Source organism: Lemur catta, chromosome 22 (assembly GCF_020740605.2).
Source record: "Lemur catta isolate mLemCat1 chromosome 22, mLemCat1.pri, whole genome shotgun sequence".
NCBI lineage: Eukaryota > Metazoa > Chordata > Mammalia > Primates > Lemuridae > Lemur > Lemur catta.
In genome coordinates, this window is record NC_059149.1 from 5,972,108 (window position 1) to 5,996,771 (window position 24,664).

The 24,664-nt window shown below is 45.9% G+C and overlaps 1 protein-coding gene and 1 pseudogene across 5 annotated transcripts in view; one reads left to right on the plus strand and one right to left on the minus strand.

The window, feature by feature from the left end:
- The window catches only part of GPAT4 (glycerol-3-phosphate acyltransferase 4), a 36,387-nt gene extending 18,682 nt beyond the window's left edge, over nt 1–17,705 (minus strand). Inside the window, exons 1-4 of one of the 5 annotated variants that reach the window (XM_045535749.1) lie at nt 17,117–17,288; nt 16,672–16,715; nt 4,816–5,076; nt 3,355–4,351 (exon numbers count right to left, since the gene is read on the minus strand). In XM_045535749.1, the coding sequence (XP_045391705.1) occupies nt 3,355–3,783 (429 nt within the window). In that variant the 5' untranslated portion in view covers nt 3,784–4,351; nt 4,816–5,076; nt 16,672–16,715; nt 17,117–17,288. Of the gene's footprint in view, nt 1–3,354; nt 4,352–4,815; nt 5,077–16,671; nt 16,716–17,055; nt 17,301–17,627 lie in introns of those variants that run through there. The other 4 variants (XM_045535746.1, XM_045535751.1, XM_045535747.1 and 1 more) reach the window with 4 other exon arrangements.
- Nucleotides 17,706–19,871: 2,166 nt separating this feature from the next.
- On the plus strand, nt 19,872–20,804 carry LOC123626619 (annotated as a pseudogene).
- The last annotated feature ends 3,860 nt before the right edge of the window (nt 20,805–24,664 follow it).

Sequence of the window (24,664 nt, forward strand, 5' to 3'; positions counted from 1 at the left end):
CTCATGCACGGGATTAGTGCCCTTATTATAAAAGGGACCCCAGAGAGTTCCCTCATTCCTCTGCTACGTGAGGACACAGAAGTCAGATGTCTATGAACCAGGACACTGAATCTGCTGGTACCCTGATCTTGAACTTCCCGGCCTCCAGAACTATGAGAAATAAATTTGGTTTTTAGGAGCCATCTAGTCCATGGTAGTTTGTTATTGCAGACCAAACAGACTGAGACACTCCCCACAGCATAGGTGTATTTTAGATGTGTACGCACACAAACACAGACATAAACATTCCAAGGTCTGAAGCCAGCCTGGCCAAGTCCAGCTTGTACCCGACACTACCACTGGTAAAAGCAGCATTCCGTTCTTACTGCCCATTAGATGGACCCAGCAGGAACGGAGTGTGGGAACAGACCGACACACCTCCAAGGTGCCAAGGCCCTGCTGCGACACGCCAGTCCGCTCTAGGTCACCCGACGCCGCTCGCAGCGGGCTGTACTGTCCACGAAGCCCAAGAGGACAGGATCCACAGGGAACCCACAACCCTTCCAGCGTCTGGCACACCCCTCCAGGAAGAAGGGGTACAAATCTAGCTTCTGAAATTCTAAATCTTGAGGTCACAAATAGATACATGCTACTTCCATTACTTCTAAATCACTATGCCCCAAACCAGTGATTTTCAAGATACAGCCTGCAAATAGTCTCTGATGGCTCAAGATTACATGTCCTACACATTCTTGGCCAATCATTTAATAAATTTTCTGCTGAATAATTATAATCTACATTAAAAATCACAAGAATGTACATTTCAAAAATAATAGTCATAATAAGAAGGACTTACTTGCCTATGAACTTTAAAATATTAATTCTGGGGGACATTTTCAAAATGGAGTAAGGAATATACATGGATTCCAGGCCTCCTGTCCCATCCAAAGTCATCCAAGTTATTTTAACTACTCCAAGAGAACTCTAGGCTCATAACTCTTACTTCTATGTTTCAAAAGTAACAATTTCCAAGGCCAACCATGGTGGCTCACAGCTGTAATTCCACCATTTTGGGAGCCCGAGATGGGAGGATCACTTGAGGGCAGGAGTTCGAGACCAGCCTCTACACAAAATAGAAAAGTTAGCCGGGCATGGTGGCACATGCCTGTAGTCCCAGCTACTCGGGAGGCTGAGGCAGGAGGATCGCTTGAGCCCAGGAGTTTGAGGTTGCAGTGAGCTATGGATGACGTAACTGCACTCCAACCCAGGTGATAGTGAGAGACCCTATTTCAAAAAAAAAAAACCAAAAAACCAAAAGGACTTCCATAGGTCCATGAATTAATCACTTGTTTATAAATGTGAACTAAAGCCAGACATCACTTACTGCCATCTCCTAAGCTTATCAGCTATTCTACTAATGCTATCCTGGTGGATGTTTTTCACAGTGGCAAAAGGGCATGGGGAGAATTATACTCTTCTACAGAGATCCTGTGTACTACTCAAGATTTTTTTGGACTGAAATATATGAAAATTACATTTCCTGATTGACTAATTAAAACAAATACTATACATTAGTAAAACAGCCAGGCCAGAGGTTGTCTGGACCACCACTTCTCAGATTTTAACACACATGTCAATCAAACGTAAAGACAGCTCAGTAGGTCTGGAGTGGGCTTGAGATCTCCCTTTCTAACCAACCCCCAGGTGACACTCATACTGCCGATCTCCACACTGTTCTCTGAGTAGCAAGGGACAGGTACAGATAACCCTGGAGATTAATTATCCTAAGCAGTGCTCAACAATCCTATTCTTGAGAACAGGTACTCAAACAAATCCACGGACACACAAGTACACAGCAGCACTGTTCGCCACAGCCAGTGAAGGTGGAAACAGCCTATGGATGCGAATCGATGGCTGAAGAGAAAGGCAAATCACAGTACAGATACGCAGGAAAATAATTCAGCCACACACACAAAACGAAAGTACTGATACACGCTATGATGCAGAAGAACCTGGAGAATGTTATGCTAAGTGAAAGAAGTCAGACGCAAAAGGGCACATTTTGCATGAATCCATTCACAGGAAATGTCCAAAATAGGTAAATCCACAGAGACAGCTACAGACTTGTGGTTGCCGAGGGCTGTGGGAGGGAGAGACGGGGACTGAATGCTTAATGAATATGAGGTTTCCTTCCGTGTTTTTGTTTTGTTTTGTTGAAATCATTACAAGCAACATGGGGTTTCCTTTTGGAGTGATGAAGATGTCGTGGAACTGAACTGAGGTGGGGACTGTGAATATACTAAATGCCACTGAATTGTTCACTCCGAAATGGTTGATATTATGTTGTCAATTTCACCTCAATTTTTTAAACTGTGAAAAAATCATATTCTTATAGGAATAGTAAATACTATAAAAGATACAACCCAAGATTTAATGGCACACATAAAGATATTTCCCACTGCAACAGCTCACACAGCTCACTTAATCGTTCTGAGTCACCGTCTTCACTGATGAAATGCAGACACTTACCTTGTCCACCACAGAACCATAAGGAACCAAAAGAAAATGAAAAAAAATTATTCTGCAAACCCTAATGAACAAATAATGTATTTTTTTTTACTATTATGAGTATACATCTCAAATTATACATCATCTCAATGAGAATTCTTAAAGATTTGGTGGCTACTAAAAACAGACACACTGCAATTAAATTACCAATCTCTGCACAGAGACATTGACAGTCTTGTGGTACGGATCAACTTCCAGAAAACATCACTTCTTATCCACTGCCTTTACAACGTAACCAATTCTGTTCAATGGCAGAATTAGGTTAAGTTTTGACATATGTTCAGAAATTTTTTATCCTTCTCCTCTATCTTTAAGTAAACAAAACTATTCAAATGCGCTTTTCTGTTTATTCTTTTTGTCTGAAATGCAAGAGTCTACTTAGGACAAATGCTTGAAGGAGAGAAAAGGCTCTCCTGTGCTCTGTCATGAGGAACGCGGCAGCAGCAGCCTGCGCTCGGGCACCTGCTAGGGAAGAGGAGGTCGGGCCTGGCAGTGGTCCTTTCCCTCAGTGCTACGCCTGTCTGTTTCAAAGAGTGACACACACAGGAGCTGCAGAGGCATGGAACAGGTCCCTTTGTTTGGCAGGAATCAAGCATACAAGTACCTTAGCGCAGTAAGAACGACTGCTAGAGGCTTTCCCAAATACATGTCTAGTTACTCTTTTTACTCAAAATACCACTTCCCATTCTCCCAACTTTCTCCATACCCAGGAAAGAGATAACAATGAACCAGGTAAGAACAATTCTTTCTGCTATGAGCACTTCCTCCCTCCTCAGTGAAGCAACCTCTTGTAACAGTGCAACTCACCGCAAAGATTTTTAACAAAGTTTTCATGTAGAGCTTTCGGATACCAAAGGAGACGCCAAAAATGGCTGGGACTATGATGAAAACGAGAAGGAGGGTGAAGAGGACAGTCAGGGAGATGCCCAGGAGGTTGACAATCAGGCTATCAAAAGGCAGCAGCAGGAACATGGTGGACGACTCCGGGAAGGCCAGTGCCCTCTGTCTCGAGAACAAACCACGGCCTTCAGATGGGCCTTTCCGACAGCACCAGTCTGGGTAAGGAAGCGGGTCCCCGAGGGAAAACAAACTCCATTCCAAGGTGCCTGAATAGAAGGCTTGGGAGGAGAATGACTGGCGAAAAGGACCGTGAGAGGCAGCTGAAAATGCCAGGTCTCCCCGAAACAGATGGACTTGGGTGGTGAGCAAGGCAGGACAGATCTTCAGTAAAAGCATCCAAGTCCAGGCTGAGTTCCGTGCAAGTGAGCAGCGAAGGAGGGCCTCTGCTCTGCTGTCCTGATGCTGCTTCCAGAGGTTATACTTTTTTTCCTTGCCCAAGAGCACGTAGCAGATAAATCTGTCTTACAGCTCTGTCACTGCCAGAAGTACCAAGAACAGTTCAACTGGGTGCCAAAAAAGTCCTAATTACTCCTGTGGAGAGGGTGACTGCTGGCACTTCACATAGAAGGCTTTTGAACTTGAATATGTGGATCTTAAATAATTATTTTACTTAAAATTCCTTCATAAGCTGAAAATCGTGTTCATTGTAGAGAGTTCACATGTGGCCCCATTCTTCCGCGAGTGAGGCTCCCAGCACTCGCTGCCCCCAGGACCCTCCTACCTGGAGAGCTACGGTCTTTGCCAGGAGGACAGAGAGGCTGGCACAGAATGTCTCATGCTGCCCGCGGTAAGTGTAATTCCAGGTGCCTCTGGCATTGGTTTCCTCTGGATATTCTTCTCCCAAAGGCCCCTCCTCAGCGGTGACCTGGGTTCTTGGCAAAAAGCTGCTTACATGCTGCCAAAGCTGGGGGTGAAAACAGAAACACAATTAGTCACACAAATCTAGAGGAGAAACATCAGTAAGCACAGGGTGGCTGTTTTAGGGTAAGCATACGGGCAGCGCCAGCATCTCAAGTCATCAAAGTCAAAGGGATCAGGCAAAGCGATAGGTGGCCAACACAGATGTGGACGAAAACACACAGATGCTTTGCAGTTGCAACCCCAACAATATGACCTGTGGTCACTCACACTTTCTGAATAGCAAGTATATGTACATACCCAAGACATGTTTCAAAAGATATAAAGCGTACGCTATGAAAAGTAAACCTCCCTCCTGCCTGTACCCAGGCAGCCAGAGTCCTTCACAGATGCAGCCACATTACCAGCTTCAAACGCTTCCTAAGATATTCTATGCTCATGGAAGGAAACACTATCTGTACTCCCCGCCCTCCACTTCTGCCCCAGGCCAGGCAGCGTTTTGTTCTTCACCTTGCTTTTTGTTTTGTTTTTTAGCTTAACATAGCTTTGAAGAATGTTCCACCAGCTCCACCAGTGCATACAGAGCTCCCTCCCTGCAGGCGCAGTTTTCAACTGTAAGAATGCACCATGTTGACTTTGCCCGTCTCTGAAGGCCGGATACTGATACTCCCGCTGTTTTGTTGTTATAACTAACGTTGTCATGAATAACTAGGTGCACACATGATTTAGTGTACAAAATGCACATGGCAAATATATTTTCAGGATGAATTCCTACAAATGAAATTGTAGGGAGAAAGAAAATATACATTTTTAATTTTGTAAGATATTGTCACATTTTCTACATAGAGATTAAACTCCTCCAGCCTATCTCCCCACACTGGCCACTCATTTTTAAATTCCACTATTTCAAAGATTTTATAAAAGTATTTCAATTTTGTATCTCTCCTTCCAAATTACAAGTAACCTACGCAAATCCTAAACTTAGGAGCATCCTATCAAGTCTCACTGGCAAAACATTTTGGTTTCACACCTGTCACTTTCTGGCTGTTTCCACACATTTAGAAGTTTAAGAAATTGAACAAAAACAGGTACTGACTTCACCTTAAATTTTGTCCACTGCTTTAGATAACTTAAGGCCCTTCATATGTTACCTCACGTGCTTGGCCCACAACCTGCATGATTTCCATTTTACAAGTCAGGAACCTAAGGCAGGGAGACACAGACCCAGTTCCATGTGGGGCCCCTACCTTCAGACATGCTTAGTAATTAAAGGCTCACCACGCAAGCGGTGCTCAGCAGCGCTGAGTCACAAACACTGGCTGTTTCCGGTACCCCACTTCTTCCACTTGCACGTTATCACTGCGATTGCTCACATTTATGCAATGCTTACAACACGACAGGCATGGAGCCAACAGCATTTTACACACTGTCCTCACTTAATTCTCACAGCTCCAAGGCAGCACCATTTCCAGGTGGGGATGCCGAGCCTGAGAAGGTTAAGTAAGTGACGCGGTTGCACAGCTAGTAGGTGGCAGAGCAGGAGTCGGGACGAGCACGTGTGCCCGCCAGCCCCTGCTCTGTAACCGCCGCCCCTTCCTATCTCCCAGACTGCACAGCTTGAGATCAAGTAACTTCCGTCGTGCCAGCCAGCTCTACAGAACCACCTGTGATTAGAGAAAACCACAAGGGTCTGGATTCATGCATCAGAATTTGGTGTTCTCAGAATCCAAGGTACAGACCTACTCTTTCAATTTCATAAACCGGCTACACTCACTGCACATGCCAGCTTTCTCACGACACTCCAGAAGAGGTGTGGGCACCTGAATCACCATATTCCTCAGACCTGCCTAGGGCAACACTTTTCCCTGCCTGCCTCCCTGCTCCCCTTGGCCAGCCCTCCCACGGGAAAAAGGCAGCAAGAGCCCTCTGTCCCACTGGCCAAAGTTACCTTGAGTTCCACAGACCCAAGGTGCCCAACACAAGGGTCACTTTGACCTCCATGCCAGAGTTTAGATCGCTCTTCTTTGGATCACAACCAACTGAGAAATCTCAAGGTTATTCTGGGTTCATGTCCCCAAAACATTAAAGTAAACACATGTAGCAATAAACTAATTTCTTCACCTAGTTCAGGGGTTGACAAACCCCAGCCCATAGGCCAATTCTGGCAACGGCCCGTTTTTCTAAGGCTAACCAGCTAGGAATGATTTTACATCTTTAAAGAGATGTAAAAGACAAAGACGAATATGTGACAGAGACCACAGCCAGCAAAGCCAAAATATCCACTCTCCAGCCCCTGACCCGCCCCTTACAGAAACAGGACGCAGCGTGCCACCCATGAGCCAGCAGCCTCTCCTCTCCCCTCCCCCCCCTCGGAGGGAGTGACCTCTCTCTGGCTTGTCCCACCCCACCCTCTGAGGTCCTGTTGCAGGTGCCAGTCTCCAGAACAGAGAACAGTCAACTGGCCAAACAAGTTATGCGGCCAACACTACACAAACCTCATATAAATTCTTAGAAGGAGAAGAAACAGCAAGCAAACCGCAGTTACCAAGAAAGTTTCCAAACATCTTGCTGGATTAACAGAAAAATCATTAAAGCCAAAGGTAACTGGTGTCTTAAGCCCCCCTAACACAGACTTTGATGTCTGGAAATATCAGAAAATTGCTCACATCAGAACTCAGTCAAATCACAATTTGTAGACAACAGTTCATTTAGAAGAAGGTATCACTCTGCCTCAAATAAATACAATTATGACCCCTTAAGAGTGCAGGTAGGAGAAGACATTAATCCAGGAGTATTTGCCCATTCTCTTCAACTTCCACAGCGTGATTCTAGCCAACCTCACTGCAAATCATTTAGACCAAAGTTCCCCAACAGCCAAATGTTCCAGAGAAAAATATAAGAGTCAACTAATTCTGAGTCTTTTAGGAAGGAAGACAGCTTCATCCTAGGAAGGCACCAGACCCCATCACTAAACTCTTCAACCCACTGAATGATAAATCTGGGCCTTTAGGCCCCCAAATGGCTTCACTTCTTGGAGTGACTAGTTCATTCATTCAACAAATATTCACTGGGCACACAGTATGTGCCAAGCACTAGGTAGGTGTTAGATATTTAGCAGTGAACAGATATGCCTAGAGACAAATGCCTAGTAAATAAACATGCACAAAGTCAAAACTTCAAACTTTGATGACCATTCACAAGTAAAAGAACAGACTCCTGGAAAAGTAACAGAGGGAACTTAATTTTGATCAGGCCATCTACACCAATTCTGACCCAATCACAAAGTATTTGGTAGGGGCCATTATGACTCCTAATTACAGAATCAATACTTTTCAGCTAGCTTTCTGTGATACATCCTAACTCAGGAGACCATGACTGCTACAATAGGTACACAGAGATGCCCCATACCAACTCAAAAGGTAAAAGAAAGGCCATCTTATTAAAAATACAAGCTTAAACCACAAAAGGATGCATGCATTTATAAAATGCACCAAGCACAATGCCTGTCAGATATTAGATCTCATTAAATGGTACTTATTATCATTTCATTAGGATCAGAAGAAACCCTGAGTATTGTCTTTGGTTCTAGGTACCAAAGTTTAAGATGACATAGAGAGGAAGGCATTACCAAGTGTGACACAAAATCCACAAGCCACAAAACACTACATGCCTAGCAAGCAATTAAGTGTTCATTTAAGGAGGTTAGCCAGGCTGGGCACGGTGGCTCACACCTGTAATCCCAGCACTATGGGAGGCCGAGGCGGGAGGATCGCTTGAGCTCAGGAGTTCGAGACCAGCCTGAGCAAGAGCGAGACCCCATCTCTACTAAAAATAGAAAGAAATTATCTGGAAAACTAAAAATATATATAGAAAAAAATTAGCCAGGCATGGTGGCACATGCCTGTAGTCCCAGCTACTCGGGAGGCTGAGGCAGGAGGATCGCTTGAGCCCAGGAGTTTGAGGTTGCCGCGAGCTAGGCTGACGCCACGGCACTCTGGCCCGGGTGACAGAGTGAGACTCTGTCTCCAAAAAAAAAAAAAAAGAGGTTAGCTGGAAAACAGAGACATTCAAATTAAAACTACAGTGACATGGCAAAAAGTTTTTGATAAACCACTGAACTGGTGAGAATGAGGAAATATCCTCAAACACTGCTGGTTGGACTGTAAAACGGTACAACCTCTATGGAGAACAATTTAGCAATTGCCAACAAAATTTTGAATACACATCACCTTAGATACAGCAATTCCACTTCTAGAAATTTGTCCTAAGGAAAAATTAAATTAGAGCAGTGGTTCTTAACCAAGGGCGACCTTTGACCCTCCTGAGGAACATGTGGCAATGTCTGCAGATATTTTTGGTTGTCACAGCTCAGGATGGGGGTGCTACTGGCATCTGGTGCACAGAGGGCAGGGATGATGTTGCACACCCTATGATGCACAGAACAGCCTCCAGAACAAAGAATTATCCAGCCCCAAATGTCAACAGTGCTGAGGCTGATAAATGAAGAGGCGCAAAGTGGTAACGTGCTAGGTTACTGACTGTAATATCAAAAGAAACACAATGTCCACCAGTAGAGGACATAATGGAACACCAGTCATCTGTTAAAAAAAAGACATCAATGTATACACTGATAAGAAACAATCTTCCAGTTAGATGCAGAATAACTGTTCACAATAAATACCAACTGTGAGGAAGGGAGGAAAAGGAAAAATATACATAGTTTATATGCATTTGCTAAGAATATCTCTGGGGAGACACACAAGACATTGGTTATAGTAGCTGTCTCTAGGAGTGGAGGGGGATATCACTGTTTATCCTTCTGGTATTTTTAAAACTCCACTTATCATTTTGAATAGTTAATAGTCTCATGGTTCAAAAATCATAAGAAACACATCAGGTTTGAATTCTGGCTTCATTACTTAATTAGCAATGTGAGTGTGACTTTGGGTAAATTACTTAGGATCTCTTTAAGCTTCTGTTCAACAATACCTACTGAAAAGATTACAAGGTAATAAACAGAAAGCTCTTTTCAGTGTCTGGAACATGGTAAACCCTCAAAATATATGAACTATTATTATTATTACTAAGCCCCTGTCACTAGGAAGGTATTCAAGAAGGAATGAGGCTGCACTAATGAGAAATCTGCTTTCAACGACCACCCTTGCCTAAGGGTGTTTACAATTCCCTACAATGGCTGGAGCGTGCCAACCGCAGGCAGAAAGTGCATGTGGCCTGGCAGGGTGGCAAACACAGCCACAGCCAGCATCTGCAGAGCACAAGGGGCAAAAGACAACCTCTGCAGAAATCAGGAGATAAATGCTCCATGCTCAAAGTCGGCACCCTGTGCAAATGTATCAGCAAAGAGAAAGACTCTGTCTCAGCGGCTCTGGATCCAGACAGTGGAAGTCCACACAGACACGGCAGGGTGTGGGCAGTGCAGCCTCAGAAGACTGAGCCAGAGCCATTCTCCACCCAGGAAGCACCTGTGGATCAGGTGGGCCTCGGCCCAGATGAAGTAAATCAGAATCTCTGCGGGTGTGACCTGGGTTTGTTTTTAAGAGACCTGACTGATTCTAATGTGTGGCCAGAGTTGAGAACTCCTGGGTTAAGAGTTCTTACCGCTTAACTGAGAGAGGACAACTGCAGGCTGAGAAAACAACCAGCTTGATCACAAACTACCCATAAGGAAAACGCATCTAGTTCTCTAAAAAAAGGGAGAGGGAATATAGACAAACTTGAAGTACATTCACAAAGAGTTGGTGAGAGCATCTAAAGACTACATCATAGCACCACAAAACATGTAGAAGCCACTCAGTGTCAGGGCACGCTCAGAAGAGCAGACTTGCTCTGGAAACTCCGAGACCAGAGAATTGGTGTTACGGCTGGCAGCTGTGGGGTGCAAATTTCAGCTCAATACTAAGAATCCAACCCTCACACTCCACTGGTAGGAAGGAGAGACAGCGCAGCTGGGAAAGTGGCTAAACACAGACTTATCATGCGACCTAGCAGGTCCACTCCCAGGTACATACCCAGCAGAAATAAAAACTGTCCACACAAAAAAACTGTACATAAATGCTTATAGCAGCATTATTCAGAATCGCCAAAAGATGGAAACTAAAATGTCTATCAACTGATGAACAGATAAGCAAAATTTGGTGTATCCATACAATGGAGTATTTGGCCATAAAAAGGAATGATGTATTGATACATGCTACAACATGGATGAATCTTTAAAACATCATACTAGGAACCCAGTCACAAAAGACCATGTATTTTATGATTCACTTATATGACGGGCAAATGTACAGAGACAGAAGAAGGCAGATTAGTGGTCGCTCAGGGCCAAGAAAGGAAGATGTGGCCGTGACAGCAAAAGGCTTGAGCTTCCCTTCTGAGGTGATGGAAAAGTTCTAAAACTGACTATGGATGGTTGCACTTATCTATGAATGTAATAAAAATCACTGAACTGTACATAAATTGTATAGTATGTGAATTGTATCTTAATAAAGCTATTTTTAAAAGAATCATGGGGGCTGGGGGGCATGGGCAACATATATAACCTAAACTTTTGTACCCCCATAATATGCTGAAATAAAAAAAAAAAGAAAAGAAAAAAAAAGAATCTAAGATTGAGCTGTTCTGTTTAGAGACACGGAACTCCACCTGGATTCTGCAGGGTGGCAGACACATTACAGTGATTAGAGCAGATGTCTTCTAAAATTTCTTCCTTAAAACAAGATTTTGTCTTTGTGTCTTTACCTAAAATTGCAGAATGTCAAGGAAGCAGTAAAGCATGACAGTTAAACATACAAGGAATCAGACAAGCTCCATGCAAAACCAGCCTCCGTGACTTCCTAGCTGTGTGGCCTCAGGAAGACACTTTCCACGCTGCACGCTGGGGACACCACGCACGCTGCGAAGACCCAACACGACCACCAGTGCAGTGCTCGGCACCAGCTGCTCCACGAACAGGGGCTGCTACTATTATTCATCACCATAAAAGCCAGAGGCAATAATGTAATAATAAAATCACAACAAACCACAACTTTATTAGTTGACTGACAATTCTAATGCAACCTCTTCACTTTATGGCTCAAATAATTGAGCCTTGGGAGGATTAAACAACTGGCACAAGTTACAAAACTGGCTCTAACAGAAGCAGAACTAAAACTTAGATCCAGTGGTCTGAGTCTAGTGGTCTTTCTGTCCCCCAGGCTGACCGCTCACTTGCTTTGGGGTGGGCTACACTTCGGAGAAAAGCCATCCATTTCTCCTAGTTTACTCACTCGGGACACAGACCCGTCACAGGCCCAATTCTGACGTGATGGTAAATGCACACACAGGCACAAAGGACAGGAGAGTTGGGCTGAATGTAATGTCAAGTCTATCAGCAGTAGTGGAGCATAAGAAATCTGCCTGAACAGGATGTCGCTGCTTAGTAAGAAAAGCGTATGATGTTTCCAAAGAGACAGGGGTGGCTGTTAGAGCCACTACGCTGAAGTGAACCTGAAGAGCTGGAAAAACAAAGAATACACAAAGCTGACATCAACCCTGGATAAAATAAATGTCCCAGACAAAGCCAGGATGCACCAGGCCAAGGATGATTCAACTTACCAGGAAGACAATATGGCCAGTTTCAGGGCCTTGGTCTTATCTAAGGTCATTCTGACCTAGACAACTTTCCCCTTGCCTAGAAAGGCCTATCTTGAATTAAAACTGGATAATAAGTAACACCATACCAAGTTCACCCCAAAGCAACATTAACAGCCTCTTGAACCTGGCAAAAAAATTAAAAAAGGACCAGGTGTGGTGGCTCACACCTGTAATCCCAGCACTCTGAGAGGCCAAGGTAGGAGGACTGATTGAGGACAGGAGTTCAAGACCAGCCTGAACAATAGCAAGACCACCGGCTCCACAAAAAATAGAAAAATTAGCCAGGCATGGTGGTGCACACCTGTAGTCCCAGCTACTCGGGAGGCTGAGGCAGGAGGATCACTTGAACCCAGAAGTTTGAGGTTGCTGTGAGCTACGATCAAGCCACTGCACTCTAGCCAGGGTGTCAGGGTGAGACCCTGTCTTAAAAAAAAAAAGGAGAAAGAATATTTTTATAAGGACAATTCAATTTGTTGAGTCTCTAAGACTCAATACAATTCATTATTCAACCTAAACACTGCTCTGATAGCTCAATTTCAATATTGGTGCTTTTATATTTCAGTTTTTTATATGCAATTAGAAGCAACTTCCTGGCCTTTTTCTTTTCTAAAAAAATTTTTTGTCTGATTTATTTCATTCAGCACTGCTATTTTGAAAACCACCCATGTTGCTGCATATGTCAACAGTTTGTTCCTTTTTGATGATTTACTTATTTAGTCATTTTTGAGACAGGGTCTCACTGTTGCCTAGGCTGGAGTGCAGAGGAGCGATCATAGCTCACTGCAACCTCCAACTCCTGGGCTCAACTGATCCTCCTGCCTCAGTCTCCCAAGGAGCTGGGAGGCGCATACCACCATGCCCAGCTAATTTTAAATTTTTTTGTAGAGATGAGGTCTCACTATGAATGCTGGTCTTGAACCCCTGGGCTCAAGTGATTCTCCTGCCTCAGCTTCCCAAAGTGTTGAGATCACAGGCGTGAGCCACCCATGCCTGCCCCAGTTTGTTTCTTTTCATTGCTGAGCGGCATTCGGTTATATGGATATACCGCAATTTCTTATCTATTCACCTACTGATGAACATTTGGGTTGTTCCAGTTTGGGACTATTACCAATAAAGCTGCTATCTGTAGGTCTTTGTTTGCACATACACTTAATTTCTCTTGGGTAATTACCTAGGAGTGGAATGACTAATTCTAACTTAGGTTTAGAACCTTTTTGTGAAACTTTTCTAAACTGGCTGTACCATTTTGAATTGCCATGAGCATGATGGAAAAGTCCCATTTGCTCTTCATCCTCATTAAGGTCTTCTTAATCCTAGATATACGAATGGATTTAAAGTGGTATCTGATAGTTTCAATTTGCATTTCCCTACTGACTAATGGCACTGAGCACCTTTTCATGTGCTTATTTGCCATCCACACATCCTCTTTGGTAAAGTGTCCAAATCTCTTGCCCACTTTTTATCAGGTTATTTTATTACTGTGTTTGTTACTGGTCATTTTTAAGAAGTCAAGCTGTTTTTGCCAAGTGACGCAATAGTCTTATTTGAAATGAGAAAGCATTACTACTGAACTGTACACTTAAAAATGGTTAAGATGGTTTTTAAAAAAAGATGAGACTGATTCCAGACAAAAAATGAGAAGGCATTTCATCGCAAAGGCACAAAATTTGTGACATCAGACTTTTTTGTTCAACTCTCCACAAACTCAAAATAATCCTATTTGTGCAAAGAAAATCACTACATCATGAGAGAAAAAAACCAATGACCACAACCACAAACTCTAACCTCAGAACTGAATATTACTAAGCAAAATAAAATGCTCCTTCATCTTTGTGTTCTGCTGACAGTGACTCTGTGCAGTTCAACAGAGCAGCCACTAACCACATGTGACTGGAACACTTGACATGTGCTGTAAATGTAAAATACACACTGGGGTTCAAAGACTTACTATGAAAAAATGCAAGTGAGAGATCTCATTAATGATTTTTAACGTTGATTACATATTGAAGTGATAGTCTGGATGAAGTGGGTTAAATAAAATATATTACTACAGTTATTTTACCTGTTTTTACTTTTTAAGAAATGTTTAAAATTTTACAGTAATTGACTTACTCATATGTGGAAGCTAAAAAAGTTGATCTTATGGAGTGGAGAATAGAATGATAGTTACGGGGGAGGGTGGGTAATGAAGAGAGGTTGGGTAAAGGGTACAAAAATACAGGTAGTAGAAGGAATGAGTTCTAGTGTTTGATAGCACAACAGGGTGACTATAGTTAATAATAATTTATATTTCAAAACAAAAGAGATTTGAAATGTTCCCAATACAAAGAAATCAAAAATGAGGTGATGAATATCCTAAATACTTTGAATTGATCATTACACATTGTATACATGTATGAAAATATCACGTGTATCCCACAAATATGCATAATTATATATCAATTAAAAAACAGAAGAGACATGCCCTGGAGCAGGACCCCAGAGGTTTCTCAGGCTTGTCAGTTAAAAAAAAAAACAAAAAAATTGACAATTGTATATATTTATGGAGTACAATGTGATGTTTTGATACATATATATACATTATAGAATGCTTAAAACAAACTAATGGAACATATCACTTTTATTTTTTTAAAGTAACTACTACAAAATTTAAAATTACACACATAGCTTGTATTTTTCATATATATATATATATATAATATATCTGTACACGTTTTTTTTTTTGGTAGAGATAAGGTCTTGCTCTGTCGCTTGGGCTAGTGTGCAGTGGTGTAATCACAGCTCACTGCAGCCTCCCATCTCAGCCTCCTGAGTAGCTGAGACTATGAGCACACACCACCACACCCAGCTAATTTTTTTTTCTTTTTCGTAGAGACAGGGGTCACAGTATGTTGCCCAGGCTGGCCTCAAACTCCTGGCTCCGACTGATCCTCCTGCAGGCAGGAGCCAATGCACCCGGCCTTATATTTTTATTTGACAGCACGGATCAAAAAAATTTAAAGGAAACTCTAAAAATAATATATCACTAACTGATAAGGAAAAAAATATCTATATATATTATTTTTTCCTACCCTATTTCTCTGAGGTGTTAAGAAAATGGTATTGTGCAAAAAGGCTTAGAACTGGAAACGGGAGTCTTCTCAAGTTCTATTTTCAACTCTGTTATTATCTGATTTATGTAACCTTGAATAAGTCACTTGGCTTCCCTGGATTTAAGTTTCCCGACCTTTTTTTTTTTTATTCAAAAAACTCAACAAAAATGTTATTAAGCTCCTGTGTTTTACAAAGCATTTTTTTATTACCGCAGATCTTGAGCTTACAGCTTAACTGGAGGTGGGATCCAAACATACTATGAGTATACAGAAAAAATACAGAGTGCCCCAAACAAGGAGACAAGCCCCTGCAACTGCTCGGCATGTGCACGTGTCCACACAGTTTAAAGGAGGAAGAATACCTTAAAAGAGTTGGGGAAAACCACAGCACTTATCACATTGCTTCTAACTCTAAAATTCTATTCTCTTACAAAACTATGATGTGGCTCTGTGATAACATGGGATGGTGATACTTGGTCAAGTTCTCCCCGTGAGCACAATGACACAGTAGGAAGTAAATGACATGCCATAACGGGGTTCTGTTTTACTGGAAGAAACAACTCTGCAGTACAGTTCAAGCTGAACCAGGTCCAAATAACCTCCAGAAAGCACTTTTTTTTTTTAATAAAAGGTAACTTTTGGTGATAGGCACACATGAGAAAAGTGGCTTATTCTTTAGCAGAGACCACTGAGCACGTTAGGCTAGAATTCTGACAGACTAGCCACAGCACTCCTGAAACGGAACACAAAACAGACACACCAGCTGCTTCTCCCCTCACCCATCTTTAAGGGTAACGGTTTACTGTGACTGAGAGACCAGACTCTTGTTATTTCAGTGGTACTTCCACCAACTGGCTGTGCATGACGACTACTGCATTTAGGTCACAAACTCACAGAAAAACAATTCATCCTGAAAGTAAATTTGCAATTATGTCATGTCATAAAAATAATCTGAACTTATACCCAAACTCAAAGAACTCTACACACACAAAGGACTCACTCACAGCACTCCTTGAAGAGGCAGAATTATCACCATTTTAAGAGTAGAAGAAAATTGAGGCACAAGCACTGAATTTACCTGTTTTTCTTGAGATAAGAAAATTTAATAGCATAAAGTTTGTTAGGAAATGAATACCATGGTTTTGTAAAAAAAAAAAAAAAAAAAATTCTAACCTATGGTTGGAGCAGCCCAGATTCTTCTCTGCTAATGGCAGGAAAGGATTTCTGACAGGATGCTATTGCTCTCCCAGACAGTAAGTGTAAAACAGGGGTGCACTCCAAATCATTCCTGTTTCCCTTAGTTACTCTTTATTAAATAGCTGTGAATGTTATTTAAATCTTTTATAGCTTGTTCTTATTCTCAATCTGATTATTTCACTCCTAAGGTCAGAATTTTCCCATGTCTCCTAAAAACTACGATTAGAACCTCTCATTTGTCCCAAATAGTTCTCAAACTAATTTAAGGCCTATCCCCCACTTTTATTATTCTGGGACTGGGTGAATGTTTACCCCTCTCACTCTCCTTCCGGGGGGGACCGGCCTACGGGCGAGCAGCGCGGTAGGGCGGGAGCCGCCCGGGCGCAGGTTGGGGGCCGTCTGCAGCCCCTCAGCCTCTTCCTACCTGTGCATCTGCAAAAGTCGCTCAACTTCTCTGGACCTCGCGGGCTCAAAAAAAAAAAAAAGAAAGAAAGAAAAGAAAAAGAAAAAGAAAAGTTGGACAAGATGATCTGGAAGTTCCCATCCAAATCTGAAATGCTTTTTGTTTTCACCTGCTCCCGGCAGCTTGCTCACTTAACCCTTTCTGGTTCCCTCCCCCTCTATCACGCGCTCCTTGGTAGGAGGACTTATAAATCAGTCTGAGATCCAAGAAGCGTGTACTGCGGCTTCACACGACACTAAGATTCTTATCCCGAACCCGAAGCTCCTGCCGAAACCGCGGGCCCACCCGCACCGAGGAGCCGTCCCGGGGACACGCGGGCCCTGCGGGCGGGGCCGGGACACGCACCCCGCGCTCGTGCGCGGTCCTGACCGCAAGTCACACCCGGAAAACACTTTCCGCGAAGTACCGGCCGGCACCGCTCCGTCTCCCGGACTCAGAACCACCGCGGCGCTCCCGCCTTGAGGCAGAATCTGCGAGACGCGACACCGGGGCAGGTTCTCCCCGCGCAGCCGAGACGACGGGGAACCAACAGAAACAAAACTCTCCCGGTGGCTCCGGGTGTCGCGGAGGCCGCTCCGGGCCCGCGCACGGCGGGCACAGGCCGGGCGGCGCGGAGCAGGCCCCGAGGGCGGGAGGGAAGCGGCCGGCGGGGGTCTCGGGCCGGCCGCGCAGCCAAAGAGCGGCGGGCGCGGGGGAGGACGAACGCACAGCGCGGGCCGGGGCCGGGCGGGGACGGGGAGGGCGCGGGGCGGGCCGGCGGCTCCCCGCGGCGGGGGCGGTGCGTTCCGGCGGCGGCGGCGGCGGCGGCCCCGGCGACGGTGCCTCCCGGCGCGGCAGCGCGTCCCGCCCGCAGGTCGCGGCCCCGGCCCGCCCGGCCCCGAGTCCGCGGCCCTTCACGAGGGCCGCCGCCTACTCACCGGCCGCGCGGCGCGGCGCGGGTCCCTCGCTGACTGGCCTCCCGCCCGCGCGGCCGCCGGGCTGCGTCAGGACGTGCGCGCGCCCGCCTTTGTCTACGCCGCGCGCGCGCCCCCGCGCTCTGGCGCACGCGCGCAGGGGCCTGGCGGGCGGCGGGCGGCGGGCGGCGGGCTGGGCCGGGTCGCGCGCGTGGTCCGGGCGGCCGGAACCGTCCGACTCCTCGGGCTCCGTGTGTGTCCGGCGGGATTCTGCGCGCAAAAGCTCAGCTCGAGGCCTGCCACGCTCGAGAAATGTCAGCTGACGTCACTGTTACCATCCTCATCTTCATCGTCGTCGTCCCTGCGTCTCGCTGTGCCTTAGGCGTCGGTGTAGACCGCAGCTCCCCAGGCCACCCGGCTTGGAGCTCCACGTCGCACCCAGCCGAGCGTCTCCCCTAAGACTGGTGCTTCTTAAAAAAACTTTCACCTTCCTTTTTCCTGTTCTTAAAAGACGGTTTTGCCGCCAGTGCCAAGCCCTGGGCATAGGTCACTCCCAGCACTGCTGTCAGTTTGTCATTCTGTGCTAAATGTGCAATCTGATAATACCATCTTTAGGGCAAAGTCCGCATTCTTAGACCTTAAAATCTGTGTCGAAGAATGATAGCTTTGCTCCAAGACACTGGACCACTTGTCCCCACTAAATGTTACCACACCCATTTGGGACTTACTACACTTTTATTAACTCAATCGTTTATTCATTCATTGAGCTCTTGTTACATTCCCAGCCTTTTTAGAGGATCCCAATGATATGAGGTTGAACAATGCATGGCCATGTCTCATCTTCAACTAGATTCAATTCCCTAAGAGAAGAAACTCACACATTCCTATGTCCTTCACAGTGCAAGGGATACGGTTTCAACGTTGCCACTGGCCTCTTCCTGCTCTCTGGGTTCTTATATCTGGTCCCCAGAACAAGTCCAAGGTTGAAAGTGGCCCACGTGTCTGCTCCGCCCTCCGGGGCGCTCTGACTTATGTTTCTCACAGTTCTCACCATCTACTGCAGTGCTCTGCACATCCTGAAGTGCAAAAAGGTTTCACACATATTAGAGGCTCAACAAAAAATAGTGCTGATTGATTCTTTGCCCAGTGAAATATTAGACTGGTTGTTGGGTGTCAATACAGGTGCACACAAGCCTGTGAGAGTACGCACATGTTCACTGGCACGTTCTCTAAACTTCTTTAGTGCAGGAGGACAAACTTCTCTCTGAAGAGGAGGCCAACATGCAAAGTTTTGTTTGTGAAGGTCAATGATCTGGGCAGATCTTTGTTACACTTGCTTCTAGGTACAAGGAATATGAGTGGGGCAGGTAAATAAGTAAGGCTTGGAAATGTAGACACAAAGCAGATGTCCCTGTAGAGAAGGCCACCGCCCATAGCATGGCCAGGCTTATATCCAACACTGAATTTTTTGTCACTGTGGGAATTTGGACTGTCTTTAGATTATTGTTGAAGGTATTTTTACATTCTAGAATGAAAATATTCTCGTACTGCAGAAACTGACCAATTTTAAAAACCTCACGAAGGGTGGTCCATTAGAAGAAGATCACAGTGGTTAAGGTCCCAGTGAGAGGTTTAACAGCCCGTACCCCGTTCTAATGTTGAACTCATTTCTCAAAATGCACCTCTACAGTCACTGTGTTTCTTGTGTCTGTGGCACACAGTGCGACACACCTGGGAAGATACTCCTTCCCCAGGAGGGTAACACCACGCGTGCACCACACGACTCCTCTTCCCTCCGCATCACCTTCACGTGTGCAAAGCCTTTGACTTTCATTAAGAGGTGAATCCACAGCTGTTTACTCACAACCAGCAACATCAATGCTCACTTCCAAGCACCAAGAGAAAAAAACCAAATAAAGCAAAAGAAATGTTATATATTTTTTTAAGTTTTTAATTGCGGTAAAATACATATAAAATTTACCATCTTGACCATTTCTTTTTTTTTATTTTACTTGAGACAGAGTCTCGCTCTGTTGCCTGGGCTAGAGTGCCGTGGCGTCAGCCTAGCTCACAGCAACCTCAAACTCCTGGGCTCAAGCGATCCTCCTGCCTCAGACTCCCGAGGAACTGGGACTACAGGCATGTGCCACCATGCCCAGCTAATTTTTTCTATATATATTTTCAGTTGTCCAGATAATTTCTTTCTATTTTTTTAGTAGAGATGGGGGTCTAGCTTTTGCTCAGGCTGGTCTGGAACTCTTGAGCTCAACCAATCCTCCCGCCTGGGCCTCCCAGAGTGCTAGGATTACAGGCGTGAGCCACCACGCCCAGCCTTATCTTGACCATTTCTAAGTGTAGAGTTCAGGAGTGATAAATACATTCACATTGTTGTGAATCTTCAGAACTTTTTCATCTCAAAAAACTGAAATTCTGTACCCATTATACAGAACTATCCATTTCTCCTCCCCCTGCCCCCCAGTAAGCAGCGTTCTACTTTCTGTTCATAGGAGTTTGATTTACCTCATATAAGTGAAATCAGTATTTGTCTTTTTGAGACTGGCTTATTTCACTTAGCATAATGTCTTTAAAGTTCCCCATGTTGTAGCACGTGTCAGAATTTCCTCCCTTTTTAGGGCTAATATTCCATTGTATGAGGAAAAGTCCCCACAGAGCTGAGCAGTCGTGATGTGTGACTTCACCCAGGGCCAGACTGCAGATTTCAGGAGGCCTTCCAGCTGTGCGACCAAACGGGATGGCAAGGTCCTGTCCAGCCAGTGTGGGGACATGGTGGCTGTACATCTGGTGGGACCAGAACCCCACTGACACCGAGGTGCTGGAGGTCCTGGGGACACCCAAGAGTGAAGAGATGAATTTGGAAGTGCTGGACTTTGAGCACGTCCTGCCCATGCTGCAGGCTGCAGCCCAGAACAAGGACCAGGGCACTTACGAGGATCATGTTGAAGGCCTTTGGGTGTTTGACAAGGGCCCTGAAATCTGGCACGTCCTTGTCACACTGGGTGAGAAGATGATGGAGGAAGAAGTAGAGATGTCAGTGGCGGGGCACAGGGACAGCCCTGGTCGTATCAGCTATGAAGAGTTCGTCCATACAGTGCCGAGTGGCTGAGGACCCAGAGCCTGGTGCCCTTCCCCGTGAGACTGTGTCTAGCCTGAGGGCTTCCCAGGCTCTCTGCCCACAGCACCTTTCCTACCTTGTCTCTCTTGGATGATGTTCACTGTCAGCATTCACCAAATAAAGTGCTCTCTGTGCCCCTCCTAAAAAAGTTCCGCTGTCTGTATACACCGCATTTTCTTTATCCGTGTGTCGATGGGCATGTGGGATCTTGTTTTGGATTCTTTCAAATATATACCATGATGTGGAATTGCTGGATCATATGGTAATTCTATTTTTAATTTTTAGAGTCTGGAGTTGGGAGGAGAGATCCGGCTAGTGACATAAATTTGAGAGGCCTCAGAGTATGGATGAAACACATGTTGGATCAGATTAATATAATACAAGAAAGCTCGGACGTAAGTAGAGACTTCACTGTTGGGAGCAAAGTGAAGAAGACAGGTCGTTTCAGTCTGGATCCACACCAGGGTCCTCCCACTTTTGCCAATTCATGGCAGGATGATCTGGTGACGGGGACTCAAACCTACAAGATACACTGATAAAAAGAGAAACCTTAGTTATTAATTTGGGTGGATGATTGGAAATGCAAAATTAACTGGACTGATAGAATTGATAGGTCAGCTTACACTTTTACCAGCAGGAAACCAAATCACCATCAGTAGGTGGTTTGTTTGCTATAAAGTTTTTTAAAAAGAAAAGAAGGAAATGTACACCTCCCAGGGCTCTGGCAATGTCCTCTGCCGGCAAAGCTCCCCCTGCACCTGCCAAGCAGTTGGTAAAAGTTGGCTGAGCAGAACATCCTCTTGGATGAACATGGTAAACCTTTCCTTTGCCCAACTCTCCATCTTCCAAGATTCACTCCCACCCGCCATGATCGCCTCTGCTGAAACAATGCCTGCCTTCCTGGGCTTCTCAAGGAAAGAAAAGAGGAGGTCCTATTTTTTTTTTAATAATTCAAAAAGTCTAGTAGAAACCACACATTTACCTGAAATAAGGCCATTGGAACTGACTAAATGTAATTTTTGGCAAAATCTACTCATATTTTAGGGACTCACTTCAGGGGAACCCCAACAGAGAGTTTTCTCTGATTCCCCCCAGGGGCTCACTCTCTGACACTCTCTGGGTGCCCCTGATGGTGTTTCCTTTTATTATTTATTGCTAGGTCTGGCTGGTCCCTCCCTCAACTGGACTGTGAATTTTGTTTTATTCATCTTTCTATTTCCAACTGGTGTATAGTAGTTGCTCAATAAATGTTTACTGAATGAGTGAAAACTACATGATGACTACCAATATTTCCAAAATTGACAGCTTTAACAGAAAAAGGGGCAACAAACATAATTGTGCTATTTACAAGATGAGGCTTTTATAAACATATCAAATATTAATTCAAAGTGCACTCCAGGTAGTGTGGTCTGGCAGTTAGACACAAATGTGAAATTCAAAGATGAACAGTGAGCCGCATCCTTCTTCAGTTCTGTGAGTGATCTCTGTGGTTGTATGTGCAACTTCGTTTGGAGATAATGTCGAAAGGCTGGATCCCAAACCCTCTCTAAGTGTGACACCTGACCCACATGGTCTTCCAGGACTTCCCCTGCCCGTGCTAGCCCTTGACCTGTTGTGTTTTCTGTGATGTTCACGACGAGATAGATTTCAGAAACTCTAGTTTCATTAGAAATAGATCACCACATATTCTAGGAGTAAGTCAGCTTTCCAGCCGGCTACTAATGTTTTGTGTTGATTTTGACCAGCTTTAATTTGAGAGTGACCCCAATTCTGACAGCATAGCCTGTGAGTCCACCTGCCTTAACGGAGTCGGGGCCTCTGGAAGGTGCAAGAGGTTGGGAGAGGGAGGAAACAGGTGCTTACAGTGGCATCCCTTATCAGATGAGGAAGCCGCAGCTGTGCCCATGCTGTCCCTGGAAGCCTGTGTGTTTGGCTACTTCTGTCTCTGCCCTGTTATTAATAATTGCCTGGCAGAGTGCCCTGGCTGGTTTACACACAGACTCAGGGCAGGTCCTTGAGAGGAAAAAATAAATAAAGCGAATGTTGCTTGCTCAACCTGTCATTGGCACAAACAAATGAAGCCCAAGAAGTCAAGGATCGGAAGAGATAAAGATTAAAAAATATATTTTTATTTAAATTTGTCTTCTATGAATACTAATCTGAGAGAATGAAGAATCTCTGAAAAGGAGTTAAAATCTTCCAATGTCTAAAGCTCTCAGAATATTGTAAACTGCAGCCAGACGCATACCTGGCACAAACGCTCCTGCATCATTCCCACCCGAACGTCCTACTCTCTGGGGCTGGCCAGCCTGGGGCCAGCAGTGTCCAGGGCTGGCCTGTCCTCGCCTTCCCAGACCCCGAGGGAGGCAAACAGTTCAACTCACTTTCAATCCCGGCCACACATACACATCGGGGAAGAACGGGGCCTGGGAGCAAGAGTCAGGCTTCCGGGTTAGGTAAATCGCACTCAAAAGAGCACACTAAACCTTCAAAAACAAGTGGTTTTTTGTTTGTTTGTTTGTTTTTTTAATAGTATACCTATTTTGAGGTGGACAGAGACGGAGTTTCCAAGACAAAATCTTACATGCTGAAGAGGGGAAAAGAGTGCTCATAACATGAACCGTTGAAGATGCTTTAATGAACATTTCTTTTGGCATAAGTTGAAGAAGCAAGACCATTTCAAGTCAGCAGGAAACCTGCCCTTCCCAGATGGAGAGGGAAGGAAGGAAAAGGGACGTTCTGTGCAAAGCCCTGTGCTGGGTGGCTCCTGCCTGCCCACCTGCCCACCTGCCTTCCCACCTGCCCACCTTCTTGCCCACCTTCCCACCTGCCCACCTTCTTTCCCACCTTCCCACCTGCCCACCTGGTAGGAGGGATCCGGCCTCTCCACCACGCGCGGTTCTCCGACTCTTTGCTAGACCTTTCCAACAGTTACACACAAACGCTTTACTTGCTTACATTTCCGCTGTTTCCCCACCGCATTCTAGCATCCTCCTAAGGGCGTCGCCGGCCCCTGCAGCGGGTTCGGCCGAGGAGAGAGCGAGGACAGTCCCAGGAGCGACCGGAAGCAGAGCCGGCACACAGCGGGCGGCGGCCCCGCACCGCGGCCGCAGGCTGCGCGCCCCTGATGGAGAAGCGCGGCCGGCTGGTGCCCGCAGGGCCGGGAAGGCAGAGCTGTCGGCGTCACCTCCGCGAGGCCGAGCGTGAGCACGAGGCGCTCGGCGGCAGGAGCCGGGCAGGAGGGGGAGCGCGTCTACACGGCCTGGCCCCGCCAGCCCCGCGGGACCCGCATCTGCACAGCCTGACCCCGCCGGCCCCGCAGGGACCCGAGTCTGCAGGCGCCTCCGGACGCCCCCAGCCCCGCCTGGGCAGGAGGAGGCCGGACCGGGACGCTGTGCTGGGACCGCAGTGCGAGGCCCTCTGGGCCTGCAAAGCCACTTGCTTCTTGGGGCGCTGGGGCCGCAGCGCGGACGGTGGCGTTGGGACCTGCGGCCGAGGGGACGCCGTTCCAAGCAGGGCAGGAGGGCCCGGCCTGGCCCCGGCCTGGCACCAGACCCCCTCCCTGGCTCGTCCCGTGTCCGGTGAAACCGGGTCAGACTGGGCGAGGCGAGGGATGGGAGCCACGCGACAGCGCACTTCCCGGAGCCCGGCTCGCTCACCGCTCTCAGCGTTGGGCAGCAATGTGGCAGGGGCGTCACTATTCATTTGCCCCCACTGCCGAGGCGCTGGCCCCTCGGCGCGGCCATTCCGGAGATCTTAGGCTGGGAAAAAGGATGAGGATGAGACAAGAAGCGAGACTCAGCAGTCCCAGCCACTCCGGGGACCGAGGCGAGCCCAGGAGTTCTGTTACAGGATGGGCAACACAGCGAGACTCTGTCCCTAAAAAATATTAAAAAATTGCTCCGGAATGTGGCTCACACCTGTAATC